We start from the raw sequence: 21143 nt of genomic DNA, 5'->3' as shown, positions 1-21143 counted from the left end.
AGAACTGTTCTTCAATATATTCAGAACTGTTCTTCAATATATTCATAGCTGTTCTTCAATATATTCATAGCTGTTCTTCAATATATTCAGAACTGTTCTTCAATATATTCAGAACTGTTCTTCAATATATTCAGAACTGTTCTTCAATATATTCAGAACTGTTCTTCAATATATTCATAGCTGTTCTTCAATATATTCATAGCTGTTCTTCAATATATTCAGAACTGTTCTTCAATATATTCATAGCTGTTCTTCAATATATTCAGAACTGTTCTTCAATATATTCAGAACTGTTCTTCAATATATTCAGAACTGTTCTTCAATATATTCAGAACTGTTCTTCATAACTGTTCTTCAATATATTCAGAACTGTTCTTCAATATATTCAGAACTGTTCTTCGTAACTGTTCTTCAATATATTCAGAACTGTTCTTCAATATATTCATAACTGTTCTTTGTAACTGTTCTTCAATATATTCAGAACTGTTCTTCGTAACTGTTCTTCAATATATTCAGAACTGTTCTTCAATATATTCAGAACTGTTCTTCAATATATTCAGAACTGTTCTTCGTAACTGTTCTTCAATATATTCAGAACTGTTCTTCAATATATTCATAACTGTTCTTTGTAACTGTTCTTCAATATATTCATAACTGTTCTTCAATATATTCATAACTGTTCTTCAATATATTCATAACTGTTCTTCAATATATTCATAACTGTTCTTCAATATATTCATAGCAGTTCTTCAATATATTCATAACTGTTCTTCAATATATTCAGAACTGTTCTTCAATATATTCATAACTGTTCTTCATAACAGTTCTTCAATATATTCATAACTGTTCTTCATAACAGTTCTTCAATATATTCATAACTGTTCTTCATAACTGTTCTTCAATATATTCATAACTGTTCTTCAATATATTCAGAACTGTTCTTCAATATATTCATAACAGTTCTTCAATATATTCATAACTGTTCTTCAATACATTCAGAACTGTTCTTCATTACAGTTCTTCAATATATTCAGAACTGTTCTTCAATATATTCAGAACTGTTCTTCAATATATTCAGAACTGTTCTTCAATACATTCATAACAGTTCTTCAATATATTCAGAACTGTTCTTCAATATATTCAGAACTGTTCTTCAATATATTCATAACTGTTCTTCAATATATTCATAACTGTTCTTCAATATATTCATAACTGTTCTTCAATATATTCATAACTGTTCTTCAATATATTCATAGCAGTTCTTCAATATATTCAGAACTGTTCTTCAATATATTCAGAACTGTTCTTCAATATATTCATAACTGTTCTTCATAACAGTTCTTCAATATATTCATAACTGTTCTTCAATATATTCAGAACTGTTCTTCATAACAGTTCTTCAATATATTCAGAACTGTTCTTCATAACTGTTCTTCAATATATTCATAACTGTTCTTCAATATATTCATAGCAGTTCTTCAATATATTCATAACTGTTCTTCAATATATTCATAACTGTTCTTCAATATACTCATAACTGTTCTTCAATATATTCAGAACTGTTCTTCAATATATTCAGAACTGTTCTTCAATATATTCATAGCTGTTCTTCAATATATTCAGAACTGCAACACTGACTGAGAAATAAATTGCTTGAGCTCCAAATCCTCATTTTAAAGACATTTCAAACTCTTTCTAATGAATTCAACAATGAAGCACTGATTTCAGATTTCAGATTTCAGATTTCCTTCAGAATCCAGAAGAGGATCAGAGACTCACAAAGTGACTGGAGTCTGAAACCAGGATGGTCAGTCTGTTCAGGACTCTGATCGACCTGGACCGACCCTGAGAGAGAGAGAGAGAGAGCGAGAGAGAGAGAGAGAGAGAGAGAGAGAGAGAGGGAGGGAGAGAGAGAGAGAGGGAGGGAGAGAGAGAGACAGAGAGAGAGAGAGAGAGAGAGGGGGAGAGAGAGGGAGAGAGAGAGAGAGGGAGGGAGAGAGAGAGACAGAGAGAGAGAGAGAGAGAGAGAGAGGGGGAGAGAGAGAGAGAGAGAGGGAAAGAGAGAGGGAGAGAGAGGGAGAGAGAGGAGAGAGAGAGAGAGAGAGCGAGAGAGAGAGAGAGCGAGAGAGAGAGAGAGAGAGAGAGGGAGGGAGAGAGAGAGAGAGGGAGGGAGAGAGAGAGACAGAGAGAGAGAGAGAGAGGGGGGGGAGAGAGAGAGAGAGAGAGGGAGAGAGAGAGGGAGAGAGAGGGAGAGAGAGGGAGAGAGAGAGAGACAGACAGACAGACAAATTGTAAATGTAAGCTTCAGTCTCTGGACAGACAGTGAGACAGGTGAACACTGAGCAGTGAGACAGGTGAACACTGAGCAGTGAGACAGGTGAACACTGAGCAGTGAGACAGGTGAACACTGAGCAGTGAGACAGGCTGCTGCAGGTTTTGGTTTCTTGGTTCTGAAGAAGAACCAGAGCAGGAGAAACCAGACTGAGGTCGGTCTGCGGCTCCACACAGGATCAATACAGTTTAATCTCATCTGTTCAATCAGCTTTGCAATACAGGACAAAAGATTTTGAATGTCAAGAAACATTTGAAAATCATCTTCATCATCATCATCATCATCATCATCATCATCATCATCCTCATCATCATCCTCATCATCATCATCATCATCTTCATCATACCTGGACTGTTGGCAGCTGGTCAAACAGCTCAGAGACTGGAGTTGGTTTGGGGATTTCCTGTAAACAGAGGAAGGATCAGGATCAGGATCAGGACCAGACTGATCTGGATCTGAACAATTAATTAAAAAAAAAAAGAAAATCAAAATCGCAATCTGAACTTCTGTAATTTTCCAAATCTCAGAGTCTGCAGTAATTTCTTCAGAGAGTTTGGTCCAGACTGGAGTTTTAGAATCAAAACCTTCACCAGACTCAGACTCAGAGAATCCGCTCACTCATCTGGTTTTTAACTAAATCACTTTTCTGTAAACTATTTTAAACTTCTAAAAAGTTTACGACAAGAAAACGTGATGATGTGAATCAGTTTAAATCACAGGTGCAGCAGTCAGATCATCACAGTTAGAGTTTCTGTTTTTACGCCCAGAACCTTCCCAGCATGCACTGCGTCTCCTCCGGACCCACCTGCTTCTTCTTGCCGGTGGGTTCGAACACGTGGTTTACGGCGACCGTCGAGTATCCGACTGCAGGAGGGAGAGGAGGCGGAGCCTGGTTAGTGACATCACCGGGTCAACATGACATCACTGGACTCACATGGACAAAATGACCATCACCAGAACCCAAAGAAACGACTTCACTATGAATATATAATGAGATGAGATCTGTCAACACACTAAAACTTATTCATTAATGTGTTTTGAATTTCATTTTGTGAGATTTTAATCAGTATTTTTTAATTTAAACAACAGAACTGTGTATCATGACAACTCCGTCTCATTATTTCATACAGATCTGATTTTACAGAAAGACGATAAACAATAATATTGAATTATGACCGAGCTCCAATGGAAACTGATGCATTGATCTTCCTGTTAGTTAGTTATAATCTGCATAAACTAATTTTATTTTCAGACTGTACACACACTGAGATGTTTTGTTTTACAGTGTTTATTCATGCATAATATACTCATACACATACTGCAAACATCTTTATACATACCTAGATTTATATATCTACTTTTATTTACTTGATATCTGTCTGCTGCTCTTTCCGCTGCTCATCATCTCTCTAAGTGTTGAAACTGTTGGCAGCAAATGTTTACAAACCTTCTATTTGAATATTGTTACTCTTGTTTTTACCTCCTATGAAACCAAACCCCTTCATTTTATCCCTGAAATGTCCTTAATTTCTCATTACATAAACATTCATTATCCATTAAAAATAACAGCTTTAATAAAGTAAGGTTAGTATCATGGGTTTATAAGGGATTTATTCATGGGTTGATTCACAGAGACTCTAGAAATTAAGGGATTTTTCATGCCTTTTGTGCAGGTTTACAGGTTATTAATGAGTTATTAATGGAAAGTTCCTGTCTGCCTGAATTTTACATTAAATTAGAAAGTAAGGAGTCAAACATTAAGGGGAGTTTAAGAAGGTTTTCATGTTGTCTCCTCCATTAATAACTCCCTTAATTCATTTTAAGGGGATTTTGCATGAATTAAGGGGTGAATTCATGTAAATGTAAGAGTATTTTAAGGGTTTACTGGTTCATAGAGTACCTTACACCCTGTGTGTGTGTGTGTGTGTGTGTGTGTGTGTGTGTATCATAGTTGTATATTTCCCTGCTCCATCTTTCTACTTTTGCTGCTGCTGTCACCACGGGGATTTATTAAGTATCACATTATCTTTATCTAACAGTAACACCAGGTGGTGGGCGGCAGCGAGCAGCATGAACCAGGTATAAAAGTAGAGATTTTATTGAAATAACGGGCAGCTTGTTGGATTATTTATACGCCGATTCTTCCACTGGCTCCTAATAGTTTGTACAAACTGTTACACTTTGCTCTACCAGGTTTGTATTTTTCACAATAAGCAGACAAGCGTAAAACTGACAGATTTCTGAATGGAGTCTGGCGTGAAGTTTTCTGCAACATAAGAAACAGAAGGGATCTGAGCGGAGAAACCCTGAACTAATCAACTCAACTGACTAACTGACCAATTAACATGCTAGTTATGTATCTAACAACTTCGATAATTAACTGAAACTTATCCGGACCAACTTGGGTCCATAAGTTTGAAGTATCAGCCGATGCTAGTCAGCTAGCTGAGTTAGCGTTAGCATCCTCACACACACACACACACACACACACACACTGCTGCCTCGGTTTAAACTCGTTAAACTCCGCTGTTGTTTCTGAGGTTTGAACCGTTTGAAGCGTCAGTTGACTCACGGTGAGCTGCAGTCTGTATCACACTCTGCAGTCTGTTCCTGTCTGTTGTGGAACTCAGGTTTAAATCCATAAACACAGACATGATGCAGCTGAGAGAGGCGGCTTCAGGAACATGTGGAGCCGCACGGCCTCATGGGAAGTGTAGTTCTACCCGACTATTTCTAGTTAAGACCTAAGACGCATGTGGCGGTGTGTATGAAGTTTGTATGTACATTTATGTGTGCGTGCGTGCGTGCGTGCGTGTGCGTGCTATAAGTACTGTACATACATTTATGCTATGAGTTTTGTTTTTTACTTTTACTTATAAAATTATCAGCACTGTTGTATGTCGTTTAAAGACATTTACATTTTAATTAGCTCAGTTGAGTTTTGATTTTTAGTGAGTTTTTATTTTGGTTAGGGTTAGGATTTGGCTTTTGGATTTATGTGGAATTTTCTTTTTGGTTTGTGCTTTAATTTTTTTTTTTTTTTTTTTTTTTTTTTAGTTTTCAATTTGTTTTTCCATATATTTGAATCGTCATTTTGGTTTATATATATTTTGTGATTTTGGGTGTCATTTTGGTTTGTGCTTTTATTTTGTTTTAGGTTTCAGTTTGTTTTCTCCATTTTGGTTTTTGTATGTTGTGATTTTTGTTGGTGCTTTTATTTTGAAGATATATGAATATTTAGTTTTGATTTTGTTCATCCCTCACCTCATATTATAACTCACCTGGTCTCCTGCTCCCCGCCTGCTGCTGTCTGGTGATCTGGTGATGGAACCTGACAACCTGAACACTTTTTAATTGTTTTAATTAGATTGTAATTTATTTTTTCAGTCAGGTGTCCAGCCCACATCCACACAACAGGTTAATATAGTGTCATGTCATATAGTGTAATATAGAGTCACAGAGAGTCTAACAAACAGGTTCTGTGATAGCGGTGATTATTTGAAAAGCATTTGATGCTTTTGTTTTTTAAATTGAAAACACGAATAATACAATCATGAAGCACTGACTTAATGTACAAGATAATGTTACATGAACAGAGGATGGAGAGTATGGATGTCAAGGGGCTGATGAAAATAAAATAATAGACAAACTAAAACATGTTGAACAAATCAATAAACAAAGGAAATGAAAAAAGGGAAAAGAAAAAGGTCCAATATCATATAAATACCTGATATGCAAAGTTTGATTGTTTTAATAGCTTTTTTGTTTTGGAGGACCGTACTGACTTATGACTAATGTGTAATTAAAACTCTTTCTTAAAGGCACTGAAGTGAGTTTTGGAGTTGGAGAATTTACATTTGTGCAAAGTATTTGCTGCTGCCAAAGGCAAAATCCCTGCTGTGACATCACTGTGACATCACTGTGACATCACTGATGGAGGCGTGGCCAGAAGTTTCAGTGCAGCAACCAGTTTCTGGATGCAGGACTTCATTCTAAAACTGCTGAAATGAAGTCCAGCATTAACGCTGTTCACTATATAGAAGCCATAGCAGGTTTACGGCTCAAGAACCCTGACTTAGTGCTGATTGGCTCTTTAAAACTGCAGGGATCCAGGTGTCGTTCTGGACCTTTGTCCCTCTTTGATATTAAAATCCCAAATAAACTCAGATTTCATGGAGAGCAGATATCATCATCGTTTCTCCCAGACTTCACACAGAGAGTTTCCCACAGTCTGTCTTCTTCTTCAGAATCATCGAACCAAAAGAAATGAGAAAAAGTCATTTTTCAAAGCTGCACAACAAGATCAGGAGTGCAGGACAGTAATATTAGCTCAGCTGGACTTCAGCCACGCGAGCCGATCCGTCTCTTCTGGACTGGTCTTTCTGTAACTGGAAACCAGAGCTGGACTGGTCCTGCTGGTTTTCTCCTGGTCTCTGTCCTCTGTGATGAGATCAGATGAAGTTTATTGATCCCTGTGGGGAAACTGGCTCGCTGCAGCAGCAAATATTAACAGGATACAGCAAAGAAGAATGGAATATAAATAAGAATAAACCATTTTTACAATGGCTTCAATTCTGAAAATGTTCAAACTGTACACCAGTTTACTGCACAGGTGAACCAGTTTACTGCACATGTAGACCAGTTTACTGCACATGTAGACCAGTTTACTGCACATGTAGACCAGTTTACTGCACATGTAGACCAGTTTACTGCACAGGTGAACCAGTTTACTGCACATGTAGACCAGTTTACTGCACAGGTGAACCAGGTTACTGTATATGTAAACCAGGTTACTGCACATATTGACCAGTTTAATGTGCATGTACACCAGTTTCAGTACTTTTATTTGAATGATTCTCCCTGGACTAATGTAAATATCCCAGTATATATAATATAAACAGTACATACCTGATATACTGTAGGCTCCACCTGTCTCTCCCCTCAGCCTGTCACTCTCCTCCAGTAAAAGACCCCCCCGCTGAGCAGGACCACAGCTCCCAGTACCAGACCAGACCCTCCCAGTGCCGAGTGGAGGACGTCAGAGTCTGGATCAGACCGGTCTGCAGGCGCAGAGGCAGAAACAGGTTAGACACACAAGGGGAAAACCAAAGTCATCAGATTTCAAACTCTACTGACAGCAGCTGTAACTCCTGTTGATTTAAGTCTTAAAGGTCGTCCCCTCCATCATGTTCAGATCAGTTTATTTTCCTTCTTTAGTCGGTGTGTTTGTCCCAGTGAGAACGATTCACCAAATAACGCCACTGAGACGCATGGAGAGTCTCAGTCCTCTAAGAAGAGAACTGCGGTGCGGTTCGTTAATCCAACTACCTACAGGAAACCACCCCAAAACGCAAGGGATTATGGGTAGAATGAGTCTAGTGCCGCCCTTAGGCCAATTTTAAAAATGTCAGAACGGAGCAGTGACACGCATCATTCCCTTTAGTGTCATGAAAATCCGATCAGTGGCGTTCGAGATCCTGGGCATGATGACCGTGTCGGGGCAGATCCGTAGCCCCTCCCTCGATTTCATCATGTGGGACAAGAAACGAGCTGCTTGTGGGTCATGTGACTTTTGTTTCTAAGCCCTGGTTGGCTTGCAGTCGGTCAGTGTGAACCTAAAGGAACCAAATACTAAAATACAACAATTAACTTTTCAACTATGGTTCAAAGAAAACCAACTGTCGGTGTGATTGTGCCCTCGGTCGTGAACTAAGGCTGATTATCAATACACCCAGACACACACACACACACAACACACCCAGACACACACACACACGTACAGAGGAAGGGGAGAAAACAGCTGCACACAGAACACACAGGGTCAGAGACAAGTCTGTGCTAACGGAGGCTACTAGCTGTACAGTGTTATGTCCCATGAAATAAAATACATCAGCTAACATCAGCTGTGTGAACCCGTTCCCTTTCCCCACGCACAGTTCCCCCAGCCGTCTGGGGATTTGAACCGACGACCCTCGGGTCAGAGGTCAGAGGGCGTCAGCGGGGCGAGGCGCTCTGCAGAACAGGACGGCTCCAGCAGCCAGACAGAGGAAACCCAGAGCCAGACCGACACCGAGCAGCACCGAGGAGCCAGGACCGTCCGGCCGGTGCAATAGCCCGCACTACCCTTGAGTTTTCCCTGCAGCGCCATAACGCTGGCCTCCAGCGGCCGAGGCCAGTCGGTGTGACCAGACACTACTGCCCATGCGCACCCTGATAGTGCTGGGACAGCGTTTCTGGGCCAATTCACCCCCGAGAGAGCAGAAGCCCCCTCTAAGGGTGTTGTCACCCTTAGCACCATTTTGCAACAGTGTTTTCTCTGCACTGTTGCAAACTGCACCGTCAGCCGTCCCCCCAGTGGTGGGGTAGACCTCTAAGATGCCTTCTTCCCCTTCACCTGCTAACTGGAAGTCAGAACTGGCCCGCTAGCCCGTGTAGCAGCAGGGTTGAAGGGCTTCTTGGACCAGGCGCCTTTAGCATCGGGGGCTCTGGGAGACGCCGGAGCGGGGACCTGGACCTTAGGGCATTTGGGAACGCGGAAGGGGGTGTTCGGCCTGGAGACCACCTGGGCAAAGGTCTGTCTGGGAGACGACTGTGCCGTGGGCTGTGCCTTCCGTAGGAGACAGAGCTGCAAAACCTCATGCTCCTTCTTCTTCGCCTCGCACCTCCTCTGCATGTAGAAGAGGTGAAGGGTGGAGCCAAAGATCCCTGTGATTTCAGGTGGAGGTGAGCTGCCATCAATGGTTCCATCGGTGGCAGACGGGCCATGGCATGCCTCTCCATCCCTTCAAAATCCAGAGAAGATGCCCCTTGGATGGGGGTCTTGCTGGAGTATGGATTCTCCATCCAGGAGGAGGACACCTCCTCCTGGGAGGAGACCGGGAGGAGGAAAACTGGGAGGAGCAGCCTAGCAGCCCTCTTGGCCTGGGGCAATTTCCTCCCCTCATAGCGAGACCGGGGGCGCTCTGCTGCGACAGTGGGCCAGGGAATATTCAGTTTGCACACGTCATGCATGTCGACGCTGAGAGTGGGAAGGGGTAGTGTACCCTCCCTCACTCTCTTCGCAGCCGACATGTCGAGGGGACTGCCACTGACAGTTTGAGTCAGGGGAACGAAAGAGGAGTCGTCCTCGTCCTCGGACACGAGAAACTCCTCTCCAACCAACCCTTCCTCTTCCTCAAAATCCTGCAGGAGGGGCGCCTTGGCTATCGGGTCTGAAACAACCAGCGCCGGGCCCCACCGTTGGTTAACTGGATTAGGGGTTTCCTCCTGTTCCCTGGTGGCGGTAGGGAGAAGAGGGTCCCTCTCCAAGCCTGGCGAGCTAGCCTCCTGCCGCGGGTAGAGGACCGCCATCGGGGCTGTTGGGGAGAGAAGGACACGGTGGTTTGACATCACACGCTGTGACGGGACGACCTGCTGGGAGAGTGACATGAGCATGATGTCTTAGACCAGAGGTGTGACCAAGTCAACTTTGCTCGAGTCCCAAGTCAGTCTCAAGTCTTGAGGCACAAGTCTCAAGTCAACTCCCAAGTCTAAATGTAGATTACCAAGTCAAGTCCATGTCAAATCAAGAGTCCAGTATCAATTTAATATCTTAAAGAAAACTAAATATCTAGGACTTTTCAATGCAATATGGTTTTAATAGGATAAAAACTTGGTAAGAGCATCATGAGTTTGATTTCTATAATCAGTTTCAACTTCAATAAATTCAATCATTCCATACAAATTCAGAAAACAGAATTTAAATTCAGTCGTCCGCTGGAACAAATCTCATCACTTTCAATCTAAGTCATTTACACAAACACAAGATCTCAAGTCAAGACTTTAGAAACCTTTTCAAGTCATCAAAGTACAAGTCAGAGTCAAGTCCCAAGTCACCAGAACCCAAGTCAAGTCAAGTCTCAAGTCTTCTCTTCATGCATCAAGTCAAGTCTCAAGTGTGGTCATGGAGTTGGGCGGTTTGGAGTCTTTCTGGACGTTAGAGGAACTGCTGCTGCACTTCAGGACCTGAGACTCAGAGCGGCTTCATGAACGCTGCAGGAGAAAACACTTTAATCACTTTAATGTCTGACCTGCCTTTTTAGCTCATTCTAACTCTTTGACAGTTTGACAAAAATGTTATTTTCTTGTATTTTTATACCTACCTACCTACCTGCCTGCCTGTCTGTCTGCCTGTCTGTCTGTCTGCCTGTCTGCCTGTCTGTCTGCCTGTCTGTCTGCCTGTCTGTCTGTCTGCCTGTCTGTCTGCCTGTCTGTCTGTCTGTCTGTCTGTCTGAATTAGCAACATTTTCCAAATCTCTAGAATGTATGAAAAGCATGAAGGCCCAAAAATGACACTGTATTTACACAATGTAAAGTAATTTAACCCCTGGAATGTATGTATTGTTCTTTTTTTTTCTTTTAATTTAGCCTACTATTTCATTATTCATTGTTTTGTTTTGTTTTTTTGTTCTCTGCTTCCTTTTGGATATTGCCTCATGACATGTACTGTACTCAGTTTACTCTGGTGATATAGAAAGAACTGTCACTGCCAATTTGTTGTATATTTGAATACTCTAATTAGAAGAAAAAATAAAATAAAATAAATAAACTTTCCAAAAGATGAGTAAGCGTGTGTTCCTGCAGGGGGCAGCAGCTCGCTGGAGCGACCAGTCTGCTGCAAAGTAAAGAAGAAGAAGAAGAAGAAGAAGAAGAAGAAGAAGAAGAAGAAGAAGAAGAAGAAGAAGAAGCAGCAGAAGAAGAAGCGCTTGAGGTCGCTTATGAAAGATTCTCCGGTTCTGCCGTAAAGCAGCTGCAGGTCTCCGCTACAGCAGAGCCTCGGTGGGTTCAAATAGATTTTAACAGCAGATCAAAGTTGTCTGTATGTTGGAGCTGCTAGTCCCGATACGCTCCGTTTTCTCTTGTAAGAAAGAGAACGTTGTACCAAACTTCATTCAAAAATATGGCAACTTAAAGTTAGCGTGGCTGTCGGTAAACACACACACCTCGTCGACTATCACTTAACACCTTTTAGGATTCATAATGGTCTGCTGGTAAATTCGGCATACATCTGGTTCAACAGACAACTCTAATTAAAATTCAGTATGAACTTTTATTATTGTTTCATGTCATGTAGTAACCTCCCGACACGCTGCATGGGACAGTGGGAATAACAGGCGAACTAGTTCTTAAGGTCGGAATTTTGCTAATATTAAGAATTACTTGTTGGATTAGTTTCATGCCGAAGTTTCCAGTGGAATCTGCCGACTCAGAAAATGTATTTAGTTCTGACTTACGAGGTATTTTTGTTTGCCGATAAGCAAGGCGCATTAAATTGTCCGATTTTTTAACAGAGTTTGGCATGAATATCTCATATTTGTGTTATGGCTATGCCTCGTTACTACAGCCGTTACAGACAGTTGTACCACAGCTGTGGGTTAAAGGTTAAAATGGACTTTTTCCTGATAGTACATTCTTTCAAGTTAAAGTGATCTGATGGTTTTTGTGGTTCTGTCTATTTTCTGCAGCCATACCTACCAGCTGTCAGTTACAGCTATGGACTAGAATGTTTTTTCCCTAATTTATTCTATTCCATTCTGTTAAATCAAACAGAAACATTGATGAAGGGGCTGATTGTTGAATATCTTTCAGTTTTCTAAATCATCTGTGCTGTTTTTGCTTTTTTTTAATTTATTTTTTTATATATATTTTTAGTGTATTATGTGGAGCTCAGTTGGAAACTGAAGTCTTGGTTGACAAAATAACTTTTACAGAATCAGTTTGGAACAAAACTCATATTTTCATTTAAAAGAGGAAACACTGTAAATAAACAGCTGTTAGAGATGTTTCATTGCTTTGATGTTTCCAGCAGCTCCAGTGGAGTTTGATATGAGAAAATGTTTCAGGATGTAAAACCTCAGCGGTAAACGTCAGGTTTTGGTGTCAGTCCCTCAGAATCAAAGAGCGAGGGCTTCTTTCTAGAGCCGCCATTTTGCACCAAGAGACGTTCAACAATCATACAGGGAGAAATCCATCGTAGAAGAGGAGAGAGACCAGTTTCTCCACCACAGGAGCAGGAGCGAGACCAGCATGCACTGCAGGAGCAGGAGAGAGACCAGTTTCTCCACCACAGGAGCAGGAGAGAGACCAGTTTCTCCACCACAGGAGCAGGAGAGAGACCAGTTTCTCCACCACAGGAGCAGGAGAGAGACCAGAATGCACTGCAGGAGCAGGAGAGAGACCAGAATGCACTGCAGCAGAGAGACAGGCTGGGTTCCTGTCAGGGGAAACTCACTCCCTCTCTCTCTCTCTCTCTCTCTCTCTCTCTCTCTCTCTCTCTCTCTCTCTCTCTCTCTCTCTCTCTCTCTCTCTCTCTCCTACACCATACAGCACAGAGAACCCTCTTCTCTGGTGGATGTCGAAAGGCATTCTGGGAAATGTAGGAAATCACTGACTGATCCAGGAGTCCAGTCCAGTCAAGTCCAGTGTGGTTCCATCCAGTCCGGTCCGGTCCAGTCTGGCGGCCATGTTGAAGCCGCTGAGGATTCTGGTCTCTGGCAGGATATTGCCGCCGTCCCGCTGCTGCTCAGGCTTCGTCTCCAGGATGAGGTTCCTTCCTTACCTCCTAGTTCCTAGACTGCCTCCTTCCCTCCCTCCTAGACTGTCTCCTTCCCATCTGTCCTAGACTGTCTCCTTCCCTCCTTCCTAGTCTGTCTCCTTTACCTCCTAGACTGTCTCCTTCCCTACTTCCTAGACTGTTTCCTTCGTTACCTCCTAAAGTCCTTATAGAGGCCTCCTTGACTGATTGATTGGTTGGTTGGTTGGTTGATTGGTTGATTGATTGATTGATTGGTTGATTGGCTGGTTGATGTGTCGGTCAGGTATGTGAACCGGCTGAAGCAGGATGACGCGGCGTGCGTCGCGGCGCTGCAGAGCGGACGCTTCTTTCTGTTCCACAGACTGAAGCCGCTGCTGCTGCGGAACCAGCAGGGAGGCTTCAGACCGGCCGAGCTGCAGAGCACAGGTAGAACCTCAGGTAGAACCTCAGGTAGAACCACAGGTAGAACCACAGGTAGAGAATCTCAGGTAGAACCACAGGTAGAGAATCTCAGGTAGAGAATCTCAGGTAGAACCACAGGTAGAACCACAGGTAGAACCTCAGGTAGAGAATCTCAGGTAGAACCACAGGTAGAGAATCTCAGGTAGAACCTCAGGTAGAACCTCAGGTAGAGAATCTCAGGTAGAACCACAGGTAGAACCTCAGGTAGAGAATCTCAGGTAGAACCACAGGTAGAGAATCTCAGGTAGAACCTCAGGTAGAACCTCAGGTAGAACCTCAGGTAGAGAATCTCAGGTAGAACCACAGGTAGAGAATCTCAGGTAGAACCTCAGGTAGAACCTCAGGTAGAACCTCAGGTAGAGAATCTCAGGTAGAACCTCAGGTAGAACCTCAGGTAGAGAATCTCAGGTAGAACCACAGGTAGAGAACCTCAGGTAGAACCTCAGGTAGAACCTCAGGTAGAACCTCAGGTAGAGAATCTCAGGTAGAACCTCAGGTAGAACCTCAGGTAGAACCTCAGGTAGAACCTCAGGTAGAGAATCTCAGGTAGAACCTCAGGTAGAACCTCAGGTAGAACCTCAGGTAGAACCACAGGTAGATGACACATGGTCTGAATGTTAGTTGCATTGCTAGTTAGTTTCAGTGGAGAGTTTTAGTGTCACGTTCTAAATGTTTGAGAGATTTTTCTGTGCCTGGTTAAATATAATACAGTATATATATAATTGAAAGTGTGTGTGTGTGTGTGTGTGTGTGTGTGTGTGTGTCAGATGTGCAGGACGTCCTGCAGAGGCTCGGTGAAGACAGATCCATGGTGAAGGAGTCGGTTCTGATCGGCTGTACTGAGCAGAACCAGGCTCAGTTCTGTCTGGACGTCGGTAAGAACACAACCTGACCTCGATCTGGACCAGAACCAGAACCAGAACCAGAACAGACCCAGCAGCGCCTCCTTCTGGCCAATCGGTGACAATAATTCAAACCTGACCCACTACAGCCATATTGCTGTTGAGCAAGGCATCAACTGGCTGTGTGTGTATGTGTGTGTGTGTGTGTGTGTGTGTGTGTGTGTGTGTGTGTGTTGCAGGGGAGCTGGAGCAGGCAGCAGTAGAGGAAGAGTGTGAGGGAAACTTCATCGACCTGAGGAAGGCTTTCTTTCTCCTGACAGGAGCAGAGGCGCCTCTGGTGGCCAAGGTGGGTACTACACCGTGTGTGTGTGTGTGTGTGTGTGTGTGTGTGTGTGTGTGTGTGTGTTTCCCATTCATTGCTAACGGTAGATTTCTGGTTCTCTGTACTGTATACTCTGCAGACACTAGCTGTTCACACTGTTCTAGTTTTCATTTAGAAAAAGAAATGCTTCAGTCACATTTTATGCTGATAATGGAAAGCCAGTTTGTTCGTTGTGATTGGTCGGCACGTAGCAGTATGTTACGTTATGTCATCTTCCCATTATGATATCTTACATTGTTTTGTTATGTTCTGTTCTGTTACCTCCTGTCCTGTCCTGTCCTGTCCTGTCCTGTCCTGTCCTGTCTGTCCTGTCCTGTCTGTCCTGTCCTGTCCTGTCTGTCCTGTCCTGTCTGTCCTGTCCTGTCCTGTCCTGTCTGTCCTGTCCTGTCCTGTCCTGTCCTGTCCTGTCCTGTCCTGTCTGTCCTGTCCTGTCCTGTCTGTCCTGTCCTGTCCTGTCCTGTCTGTCCTGTCCTGTCCTGTCCTGTCCTGTCCTGTCCTGTCCTGTCCTGTCTGTCCTGTCCTGTCCTGTCTGTCCTGTCCTGTCCTGTCCTGTCCTGTCCTGTCCTGTCCTGTCCTGTCCTGTCTGTCCTGTCCTGTCTGTCCTGTCCTGTCCTGTCCTGTCCTGTCCTGTCCTGTCCTGTCTGTCCTGTCCTGTCTGTCCTGTCCTGTCTGTCCTGTCCTGTCCTGTCCTGTCCTGTCCTGTCCTGTCCTGTCCTGTCTGTCCTGTCCTGTCCTGTCCTGTCCTGTCCTGTCCTGTCCTGTCTGTCCTGTCCTGTCTGTCCTGTCCTGTCCTGTCTGTCCTGTCCTGTCCTGTCCTGTCCTGTCCTGTCTGTCCTGTCCTGTCCTGTCCTGTCCTGTCCTGTCCTGTCCTGTCCTGTCCTGTCCTGTCCTGTCCTGCCTGTCCTGTCCTGGCCTGTCCTGTCTGTCCTGTTCCGTCCCGTCCCGTCTGTCCTGTCCTGTCCTGTCCTGCCTGTCCTGTCCTGTCCTGTCCTGTCCTGTCCTGCCTGTCCTGTCCTGTTCCGTCCCGTCCCGTCCCGTCTGTCCTGTCCTGTCCTGTCCTGTCCTGTCCTGTCCTGTCCTGCCTGTCCTGGCCTGTCCTGTCCTGTCTGTCCTGTCCTGTCCTGTCCTGTCCCGTCCCGTCCCGTCCTGTCCTGTCCTGCAGGGCCAGGCTCTGCTGCGCTGGCATCAGTCCAGCAGGTTCTGCAGTGCGACCGGTCAGCCGACCAGCCGCAACCAGGCAGGCAGTCAGAGAGTCTGCAGCAGCAGTGGCATCACCTACTACCCCACGGTAACACCCCCCCCCCCCCCCCAACCCCGACCCCTGACCCCTGACCCCTGACCTCTGACCCCCTGTGGAGGGGCAAGAGCAAAGACTGTTTCAATACAAGGAGCAACAATTAATACAGTTAATATGGACAAAGTTACTAGCAGCTGTTAAAGTTCATGTACATCTTCATCCTGGTCCTCCTGGTCCTCCTGGTCCTCCTGGTCCTCCTGGTCCTTCTGGTGCTCCTGGTCCTCCTGGTGCTCCTGGTGCTCCTGGTCCTCCTGGTGCTCCTGGTCCTCCTGGTCCTCCTGGTCCTTCTGGTCCTCCTGGTCCTCCTGGTGCTCCTGGTGCTCCTGGTCCTCCTGGTCCTTCTGGTGCTCCTGGTCCTCCTGGTGCTCCTGGTGCTCCTGGTCCTCCTGGTGCTCCTGGTCCTCCTGGTGCTCCTGGTCCTCCTGGTCCTCCTGGTGCTCCTGGTCCTCCTGGTGCTCCTGGTCCTCCTGGTCCTCCTGGTCCTCCTGGTGCTCCTGGTGCTCCTGGTCCTCCTGGTCCTCCTGGTCCTCCAGATGGCCCCGGTGGTGATCGTCCTGGTGTCTGATGGGAAACGGTGTTTACTGGGCCGACAGTCGTCCTTCCCCCAGGGAATGTACAGCGCTCTGGCCGGCTTCTGTGACATGGGTGAGACTGTCTGTCTGTCTGTCTGTCTGTCTGTCTGTCTGTCTGCCTGTCTCTCTGTCTGTCTGCCTGTCTGTCTGCCTGTCTGTCTGCCTGCCTGTCTCTCTGCCTGTCTCTCTGCCTGTCTCTCTGCCTGTCTCTCTGCCTGTCTGCCTGTCTCTCTGCCTGTCTCTCTGCCTGTCTCTCTGCCTGTCTGTCTGTCTCTCTGTCTGTCTGCCTGCCTGTCTCTCTGTCTGTCTCTCTGTCTGTCTGTCTGTCTGTCTGTCTGTCTGTCTCTCTGTCTGTCTGTCTGTCTGTCTGTCTGTCTGTCTGTCTCTCTGTCTGTCTGTCTGTCTGTCTGTCTGTCTGTCTGCCTGTCTGTCTGCCTGTCTCTCTGTCTGTCTGTCTGTCTGTCTGTCTGTCTGTCTGTCTGTCTGTCTGTCTGTCTCTCTGTCTGTCTGTCTGTCTGTCTGTCTCTCTGTCTGTCTGTCTGTCTGTCTGTCTGTCTGTCTGTCTGCCTGTCTGTCTGCCTGTCTCTCTGTCTGTCTGTCTGTCTGTCTGTCTGTCTGTCTCTCTGCCTGTCTGTCTGCCTGTCTGTCTGCCTCCTGGTAACAGACCTGTTGTTGCAGGAGAGGGCCTGCAGGAGGCGCTGTGCAGGGAGGTGGGGGAGGAGGTGGGTCTGCGGGTGCGGAGCGTCTCCTTCAGCTCCTCGCAGCACTGGCCCTTCCCTCAGTCCTCCTTCATGCTGGGCTGCCATGCTGCTGTGAGCCCCGAGCACACACAGGTCAGCACACACACACACACACACACACACACACACACACACACACACACACACACACACACTGAACACACACACACTAAACACACACACACTGAACACACACACACACACACACACTGAACACACACACACTAAACACACACACTCTGAACACACACACACACACACACACACACACACACACACACTGAACACACACACACACACACACACTGAACACACACACACTAAACACACACACTCTGAACACACACACACACACACACACACACACACACACACACTGAACACACACACACACACACACACACACACTGAACACAGACACACACACACACACACACTGAACACACACTGAACACTGAACACACTCTGAACACTGAACACACACACTGAACACTCTGAACACACACTGAACACTCTGAACACACACACTGAACACACTGAACACACTCTGAACACTCTGAACACACACTGAACTCTCTGAACACTCTGAACACACACACTGAACACACTGAACACACACTGAACACTCTGAACACACACTCTGAACACACTGAACACACTCTGAACACTCTGAACACACTCTGAACACTGAACACACACACTGAACACTCTGAACACACACTGAACACTCTGAACACACTCTGAACACACACTGAACACTCTGAACACACACTGAACTCTCTGAACACTCTGAACACACACTGAACACACTGAACACACACTGAACACTCTGAACACACACTCTGAACACACTGAACACACACTCTGAACACACTGAACACACTCTGAACACACACTCTGAACACACTGAACACACACTCTGAACACACTGAACACACACTCTGAACACACTGAACACACACTCTGAACACACTGAACACACACTCTGAACACACCGAACACACTCTGAACACACTCTGAACACTCTGAACACACACACTGAACTCTCTGAACACTCTGAACACACTCTGAACACTCTGAACACACTCTGAACTCTCTGAACACTGAACACACTGAACACTCTGAACACTCTGAACACACACTGAACTCTCTGAACACACACTGAACACTCTGAACACACTGAACATACTGAACACTCTGAACACACTCTGAACACACTGAACACACTCTGAACACACTGAACACACTGAACACACTCTGAACACACTCTGAACACACTCTGAACACTGAACACACTCTGAACACACACTGAACACTCTGAACACACTCTGAACACACTCTGAACACACTGAACACACTCTGAACGCACTGAACACTCTGAACACACTGAACACACTCTGAACACACTGAACACACACTGAACACTCTGAACACACTGAACACACTCTGAACACACTCTGAACACACTGAACACTCTGAACACACACACTGAACACTCTGAACACACTCTGAACACTCTGAACACACTCTGAACACTCTGAACACACTCTGAACTCGCTGAACACTGAACACACTGAACACTCTGAACACTCTGAACACACACTGAACTCTCTGAACACACACTGAACACTCTGAACACACTGAACATACTGAACACTCTGAACACACTCTGAACACACTGAACACACTTCTGAACACACTGAACACACTCTGAACACACTCTGAACACACTCTGAACACTGAACACACTCTGAACACACACTGAACACTCTGAACACACTCTGAACACACTCTGAACACACTGAACACACTCTGAACACACTGAACACACTCTGAACGCACTGAACACTCTGAACACACTGAACACACTCTGAACACACTGAACACACACTGAACACTCTGAACACACTGAACACACTCTGAACACACTCTGAACACACTGAACACTCTGAACACACTGAACACACTCTGAACACTCTGAACACACTCTGAACACACTGAACACTCTGAACACACTGAACACACTCTGAACACACTGAACACTCTGAACACACTGAACACTCTGAACACACTGAACACACTCTGAACACACTGAACACACTCTGAACACTGAACACACACACTGAACACTCTGAACACACTCTGAACACACTGAACACTGAACACACTGAACACACTCTGAACACACTGAACACTCTGAACACACTCTGAACACACTCTGAACACACTGAACACTCTGAACACACTCTGAACACACTCTGAACACTGAACACACTGAACACACTCTGAACACACTGAACACTCTGAACACACTGAACACACTCTGAACACACTGAACACTGAACACTCTGAACACACTCTGAACACTCTGAACACTGAACACACTCTGAACACTCTGAACACACTCTGAACACTGAACACACTGAACACTGAACACTGAACACACTCTGAACGCTGCTGTCTGTCCTCTGTGTGTTTCTGTCCAGCTGGACGTGGACCGCTCGGAGCTGGAGGACGCTCGCTGGTTCAGCCTGGAGGAGATCAGCTCCGCCCTGCAGGTGCAGGCTCCGCCCAGGAGAGGAGGCCCCGCCCCCTTCTGGGTGCCCCCGAAACACGCCATCGCCCACCGCCTCATCAGGGAGTGGGCCGACCGGCAGAGAGGCAGCCGGGCGGGGGGGGAGGGGGAGGAGCCGCCGCCGCTTTAAACACCTGCTTCACCTTCAGACTGAACTCAGATCAGCTCCAGATCCAGATCCAGATCCAGATCCAACACAGACTGGGAAACAAGCTGACCAACACACACATCAGTCTGACGTGGTTCAGAGTATCGCCCGTCTCACCAAGCGAGTCCAACAGTCAGCCGGCTTCACTAAACTAACATGAGATCCAGATAACTCACTGCTGCTTATCAGCCGGCCCTGTCAGCCCAGGATTTACCTGTCAGCTATGTTCACATGAAAGAGGCGGGGCTAAACAAAGAGGCGGGGTTTGTAACAAATAGCCAATCACATGCAACATGGACAGATTCAGATCAGACAATTCGATAAGATAAGATGAAACTACTGATCCCCGTGGGGAAATTAGATAGTTGTGCAGCAAAAGTAATATGATTCAGCGGGGAAAAGGACATAGAATATAAGCACAAAACTATAAAAATAAGTAATAGCCTAAAAATAGGCAAAAATAATAAAATAGGCTAATCAAACAATAAACGCCATAGACAATAGACCTAATTATAGGATGATATAAGCCCTAATATTTCCTGCTGACATTTTCAACACATGGGTATCGGAAAGAAATGGATAGCTACTAACATTGGGTTCTTCTCTCAAGAAGAACAAATTCTTATAATGAATAACTGTCAGCATTACAAAACATAACCGCGAAAAGTAAAAGTTGTTTCTGCTTCCAAGGCTAGAGAGGATTACTGGAGGAACTGTCTGTCATTAGGACACAGTGGACATATTTTCCATTGATAAAATACTTTGTGGACACATTGAGGCTGTAAAAAGATTTTCTATTCATAATGTCGGTCTCATGTTCTTCAGGGCTGCGGTAATGGAATATAAATAGCCGACATTGAACCAAACACCGTTGGGAATCCAATTAAATAAAGTCAGTGCAATTAATATATGCAACAGTAAATTTAATCCATCAATAATATGGTCAATTAAGTTGCCTACCTGCTATATCTCCAATATAATAAGTTATCATGGAAAACAACGTGATTCTACTGGTCTGTGAACACGGCGCCCTGAACAGCACTTCTTACTGCCTGTTCAGTCAAAAATAGCCGAACAGGTTTCAGTTTTTTATTGTGATTTTCATTTGTATATTTGTCCATATCGGGATCCTGTAGGAATGGTGACTCCCTGTTTCCAGAGAGCTGATTGGTCAGAAGGTCTTTCATACGTTTTGATCCGATACCCTGAACTGAAGCTGC

The 21143-nt window shown here is 45.0% G+C and overlaps 2 protein-coding genes and 1 long non-coding RNA gene across 4 annotated transcripts in view; 1 reads left to right on the top strand and 2 right to left on the bottom strand.

Annotated features, from left to right (window-relative positions):
- rpp30 (ribonuclease P/MRP 30 subunit) overlaps positions 1-5013 on the bottom strand; it is an 11764-nt gene extending 6751 nt beyond the window's left edge. For both annotated transcript variants that reach the window (XM_078290859.1, XM_078290860.1), the window contains exons 1-4: positions 4905-5013; positions 3138-3196; positions 2679-2735; positions 1780-1845 (exon numbers count right to left, since the gene is read on the bottom strand). In XM_078290859.1, the coding sequence (XP_078146985.1) occupies positions 1780-1845; positions 2679-2735; positions 3138-3196; positions 4905-4986 (264 nt within the window). In that variant the 5' untranslated portion in view covers positions 4987-5013. The remainder of the gene's footprint in view (positions 1-1779; positions 1846-2678; positions 2736-3137; positions 3197-4904) is intronic.
- Positions 5014-5724: 711 nt separating this feature from the next.
- Positions 5725-7418, bottom strand: LOC139914632 (uncharacterized). The gene is made up of 3 exons (XR_011784781.2): positions 7241-7418; positions 6591-6770; positions 5725-6530 (listed from the first exon to the last, which is right to left on the bottom strand). It is a non-coding gene; the product is annotated as an uncharacterized LOC139914632 (long non-coding RNA).
- Positions 7419-11063: 3645 nt separating this feature from the next.
- On the top strand, positions 11064-20410 carry nudt13 (nudix (nucleoside diphosphate linked moiety X)-type motif 13). The gene is made up of 9 exons (XM_071902990.2): positions 11064-11149; positions 12698-12916; positions 13189-13331; positions 14135-14242; positions 14449-14555; positions 15754-15879; positions 16422-16533; positions 17139-17293; positions 19687-20410. Exons 2-9 carry the CDS (start codon positions 12834-12836, stop codon positions 19903-19905), a joined length of 1053 nt encoding a protein of 350 aa, XP_071759091.1. The 5' UTR covers positions 11064-11149; positions 12698-12833; the 3' UTR covers positions 19906-20410.
- Positions 20411-21143: the final 733 nt, after the last annotated feature.

This window comes from Centroberyx gerrardi, chromosome 20, assembly GCF_048128805.1.
Source record: "Centroberyx gerrardi isolate f3 chromosome 20, fCenGer3.hap1.cur.20231027, whole genome shotgun sequence".
In the NCBI taxonomy this organism is placed as follows: domain Eukaryota; kingdom Metazoa; phylum Chordata; class Actinopteri; order Beryciformes; family Berycidae; genus Centroberyx; species Centroberyx gerrardi.
The sequence above is the reverse complement of the archived record's forward strand: the minus strand, read 5'-3'. Positions and strand labels throughout refer to the sequence as shown.

Coding starts and splice junctions, on each gene's coding strand:
- nudt13 (XM_071902990.2), top strand. CDS start 12,834: ATGTTGAAGCCGCTGAGGATTCTGGTCTCTGGCAGGATATTGCCGCCG. Junction 14,556..15,753: donor AGGCGCCTCTGGTGGCCAAG/GTGGGTACTACA, acceptor CCTGTCCTGCAG/GGCCAGGCTCTGCTGCGCTG. Junction 17,294..19,686: donor TGAGCCCCGAGCACACACAG/GTCAGCACACAC, acceptor GTTTCTGTCCAG/CTGGACGTGGACCGCTCGGA.